The sequence below is a fragment of the Morone saxatilis genome, unplaced genomic scaffold, assembly GCF_004916995.1.
Source record: "Morone saxatilis isolate NCDOM2014 unplaced genomic scaffold, NCSU_SB_2.0 Contig17, whole genome shotgun sequence".
Lineage (NCBI taxonomy): Eukaryota > Metazoa > Chordata > Actinopteri > Moronidae > Morone > Morone saxatilis.
Window position 1 is genome coordinate 28,134,623 of NW_023339729.1, and position 4,972 is coordinate 28,139,594.

General features: G+C 42.9%; 2 protein-coding genes across 2 annotated transcripts in view; one reads left to right on the forward strand and one right to left on the reverse strand.

The window, feature by feature from the left end:
• si:ch211-79m20.1 overlaps nucleotides 1-4,972 on the forward strand; it is a 37,722-nt gene that overhangs the window by 15,807 nt on the left and 16,943 nt on the right. The gene's annotated exons all lie outside the window — the stretch shown is intronic.
• mfsd11 (major facilitator superfamily domain containing 11) overlaps nucleotides 1-4,972 on the reverse strand; it is a gene marked incomplete at both ends in the record, with an annotated part of 5,812 nt that extends 840 nt beyond the window's left edge. The window contains 12 exon segments of the mRNA XM_035660389.1: nucleotides 277-451; nucleotides 543-668; nucleotides 1,340-1,405; nucleotides 1,506-1,549; nucleotides 2,774-2,927; nucleotides 3,059-3,117; nucleotides 3,196-3,292; nucleotides 3,382-3,461; nucleotides 3,546-3,653; nucleotides 3,970-4,025; nucleotides 4,129-4,284; nucleotides 4,852-4,972. Of these exon segments, the coding sequence (XP_035516282.1) occupies nucleotides 277-451; nucleotides 543-668; nucleotides 1,340-1,405; nucleotides 1,506-1,549; nucleotides 2,774-2,927; nucleotides 3,059-3,117; nucleotides 3,196-3,292; nucleotides 3,382-3,461; nucleotides 3,546-3,653; nucleotides 3,970-4,025; nucleotides 4,129-4,224 (1,061 nt within the window).

A 4,972-nucleotide genomic window follows, 5' to 3' on the forward strand; every position in this document is an offset into this window, starting at 1 on the left:
ACATTCTTAATTGAGGTTCAAAAGTTTCCAGCATACATGGTTATTTTCCGATATTTTTTTGTTTTAGCAAGAAGTTTGTGTAAAACAGCTGATTTAGATGAATTTTCAGCAGATTATTTTTTCTTTTTACACATTTTTCTGTCTTTACGGATTTTTTATTATTTTTTAACAATCATTCAGACATAATAAGCTTCTTTTGACATATTCAGTGTTTCTCTCTCATTGTTCTATCAGCTGTTTATCAGACAGGCTCTGACTGAGTCCAGGTCTTCGTACCTGGGCGTGATGTAGGCCTGCAGGTCTGTTCCCGCCTCCGGGGCTATCGGAGCGTCGCTGGCAATGTTGAGGAAAATCAGGTAAAAGGCAACAAAGTGAGTGATGAGCCCCAGCAGCACCACCGGGTTCCTCCCAAACCGGTTGCACTTGTTCAGCATCCCGAACACGCCCCCTCCTGGCCAGACGGAGAGAGAGAGAGAGAAAGGATAAGCCTCGTGACTTCTCTCAGGTTGTTCCTCCTTTATAAAGAAGCACTGAGGACTCACCTAAGATCTCGCCGATGCCGATGCAGATGCCGGAGATGCCGATCAGGCCCTTTGCGTCCTGGCCGAACCGCGTCATGGCTCCGATACACGTCCCGTAAACCCCGCTGTAAAAAGTGAGCTCCAGGCCTGACAGAGCAGCCGGAGAATGAATTCAGACTCATCAGTTATATTACACACATACATTGTTAGTTTGACTTCCAGATGCAACGACACACCTTAAAGGGACAGTTTGGGTTGGCAGAAAAACTTTAAGCATCAGTTTAAGTGTAAGCTATATTATAAACCCTTCCTTTGGCACTACATTGTCTCAACCTATAACTGCTGTATTCCTGCGCTTAAGACCACAATTACACCACAGAAGATGTTCTTAATATAGCACATTTAAACTGATTCTCCCTGTAGATGCAGCAGCTGGTAGCTCCTTCATCAGTGAATGAGGTCTGTGGTTGGTAGTCCAGCTCCTTTAAACTTCTTTGTTTTAATCTGCTTTCAAGCTTTTGTTGTCGTGGAAAAAGACGACCTTATAAAACCGTGGCTTCTAATTTATCATACGTAAACAAAAACGTAATCCAGGAGCTCAGCAACAGGAAATCCGAAAACGCCTACAGCTTCACTGGAAAGGGAAGGTGGGGGTTTTGGATTAAAGCAATCAGGGCTCGCTCCACAGGCGGGTGCAGTCGCCCCAAGAGGGAGAGGGAAGGAGGAGGCCGGGGAGAAGCGTCTCCTGGCTAAAGTCTGACCGCCGTCTACCTCACACAAACTGTCCCTTTAAAGCGACTCGTTGTGATTTCTCCCACCTGTGTATCCTATAGAGAAGCTCAGCAGCAGCATCTCCTTGGTGACGAACATTTTACACGCTTTGACTGGAAAAAAAAAACAAAACAAGAAGTTAGATGTTAACACGTGGAACAGATCTGTTACAGCAGAGCTCCTGAAGCGAAATGTTATTTTAATGAAACTTACAGAAAGCGTCCAGAGCTTGTGAGCAGAGGCTCGGCTGAGGCGAGCTGTAAAACACACACACACACACACACATACAGATATTACTGCGTGGGTCTTTCTGTCTTAGAGCTCTCTGTCCTCTCGACCTTTTCACAGGCTCATCATTTTTTTTCTTCCTCGGGACATTTTCTCATCCCTAAGCTGCCCTCGGTTGCCGTGGCGACTGTATTGCAGCAGTGACACCACAAAAGGAGAGCGTTTGCAGTTAACAAAGGTCACCTGTCTCGTCCTGCGGGGGCTCAACTTAAAAGAAGATCACTCCTGCTCCGAGTGAGACGACCATCTGTCTACAATAGTATAAAATACAGGCGACTTTCTGACAATCTATGGAGTTAATTTGTTGAAAGTTTTGTTCAATAATTTTAGGTTAAGAGATGAGATTATTCCAGAAAAGAGGCACAGCAGCAATTAGACAATAAATATCTGTAATCAGTGTTCAGGGTCCCTGTGCAGTGAATTATTTAGGATTCACCCCTCACAGCTTCACTGGGCTCAACCTGAGTTGCTACAGCTGCATTTTATTTTATTTTACACAGCAGGCTCATGTGATATCCTGTATACTGCACTTTGTTCATTACATGTGTCTTACCAGGAAACCTGAAGACATAATTACAAAACAATGTGAGGATCTTTCTACAGACACATCAGGATGCTGCCCGGTGACAATCCAGTGCAAAGTCTCTCTCTGTGTTCTTTAAGCAGTTAACTGTCTGTATTTGTTCTCTTATTCAGCATTAACCTCTCACCTGTTTGATCCCCTTATATTGTCTTTGCATCTTTTATTCAATATACATGAAGCTCACACTTCAAAGTCCGACCTTGAATTCTTAAGATTTTTGGGTTTCAGTCATTTTTAGCTGCAAAACAGATCTGATCTCCTGTGAACGTTTATCCAGAAACTAATATTGTTGCAAATTAAAGCTCCAGTATGAAACATTTATGAGGATCTATTGACAGAAATGTAATATAATATTAATAAGTATGTTTTCATTAGTGTATAACCACCTGAATATAATAATCTTTGTGTTTTTGTTGCCTTAAAATGAAACGTTTTTATCTACAGTGGATCCTCTTCCAACCCCAGAACAACAAACCAAACACTGGATCTGTAAAAGCTTTTCAAACACAACTCATAATTTTTAAGAGTTCTGTCATTTTCCAGGACTTCTTTGTGACCCGTAAGTGACACACACACACAGTAACAGAGCTCCAGGTTTTCCAGGACTCACCTCGCTGTGCTCTCTGTGGATTCGGCCTGCAGCAGCGACTCCGACGCCTCAGAGGAAGCGGGTTCGGGGTCAGGCTTCCGGATCAGAAAGAAGAGGAAGCAACCCACCAGACTGATCACCGTGAGCGAGATGAACACCGTCTGCCGGTCCTTGTCTGAGAGACACACAGCAATGAGTCACACGCTCAAAATGAAACTTCATGTGAGAAGTCGTGTGAACTCTATGAATAGCAATGAATTCATGCACATGAGGCAGATATTTCATCAAATACAGCTCGTTTCCTACCCGTTATGTGATCGTGTCCGTGCCAGGCGCAGTATATGTACAGATTTCCAAAGAATAAGCTGCAAACAGATGAGACATGTAAAAAAAAAAGTCTGAATGCAAAACCACCAAACATTCATTTCTCCACGAAGACTCACCTGAACTGCAGCAGCGCCCAGAAGATGCCGCTGTTTCTCCCGATGGTGCTGTCAGTGGAGTTGATGGCGAGCACATTTCCCTGCGCCGTCCACAGGACTGAAACACAAAACACAAAACAGGACACATGAACAGGGAGAAGACGTATTTCTCTTGGTAGAAACTGATGTTAGAAAGCCTCTCTTTACCTGCTGCTCCTATTCCGACTAACACCGACGCCGTGTAGAAGCTCCACGTGTACGGGTAGATGAACATAGCGATGTAGCCGCTGCAGGGACAAAAATTAAGAGATGTTAGAGGTTCTGTATGAAAAAGGATGGGGCAGGTGTTGTGTTACTCAGTGCTGGTTTACCTGTACAAAAGCCCGCTAAAGAACATCGACAGCTGCGGCCCGATGACGGTCACCACCGAAGGGGCGATCAGGTTGGAAGCAGAGAAGACGCCGTAGATGATGGCCATGCTGCAGGCGACACAAGATGCTTTGTGATGAGATTTTAGAGGGTTTTTCCCGCCTAGTGCTTCCAAAGGTTGCACATTAAGATTGAGGTCATGAAGGATGCTTCCCAAAACTGAACTTACTTTGTTCCCCTAAAGTGGTTTAACTATGATTGAATTAAATTAAGGATTACTGAGAGAGACAGATTCGATTAAAGAAGCTGAATGCAGATATGAATGCTGGGAAACATCTGCGCAGATGTTGTGTACTGGAACGTCAGATAAAAACCAAAATGTGAAACTAAATAATCAAAGTGTATTTGGTTTTAAGGACAGTTTACCTCGTGTATCCGCTCCCGTGGAACTCGGTGCTGTTGAAGCTCTTGATAACTGTTTGCTGTAAAGATGAAGAAAGACTGTTTAAGACTCAATACGGAGGATTTATCTTATCTGAAGTTCTGTGCTTCAATCTGGAATGTGCATCAGTAAATCCAACCTACCTCTATGTTGCCACATGTCTGAAAAGCGGTGAACATGAACATAAAGCCGAAGCCCAGAACAATGATGTTCAGCAGCCTCTTCCCCTCTGGACTCATTTTGCAGTATTGCAGGGAAGTGATTACACACACAAACAAAAACAGGAGAGAACAGCACGTCTGAAAATAGGAGAGAAGAAGTACAAATCAGAAGCAACATAAAGAAGAAAAAAAAAGCTTTTACCAAACTTCATTCAAAAATCTGCTGATTTATCACTCACACATGCGCACTTAAGACAGTGTGACAAGTCCTAACCGCTTCCTGGTATTTATGATCTGACAGCGCACACTCATCACTTCGGCAGACACTAAACATACACATCAGCAATTTATCTCGATAAAATATTAACTTTTAGGAGAGTTTCCCGCAGCGCGCCGCCATATCTCTGTCTGTTGTAGTGGATTTCAGCCTGGAAGTGACTGTTTAAATTACCTTAAAATAAGAGTTGTTTGGTTAACGAACCGCCAGCCGAATTATAAAGTGGATCGTTTGGATCACCATGAAAACTTAAAATGTGTCCTAACATATATTATATGAGCCTATAAGTAGATAAAGGTTTAATTGACGGATTCTTAAAGCAGCGTCGGCGAGCATCGAAACACAAGCTGACATAAAGAATGTTTTCTTTCGTCTAATCTTTAATAATAACCTTTAAAGGTTTGAACCAGTAAAGAAACACAACTTACCACCGATGCTGAAGCTGCTCAGCTAACCCCTGCAGCCGCTCCTCGTTGTTCTGGACTCAGTGTGTAATTAATAATAAATAATAATAAATTAAGAACATAGTTTGCTCTTTGTGAAAAGGTC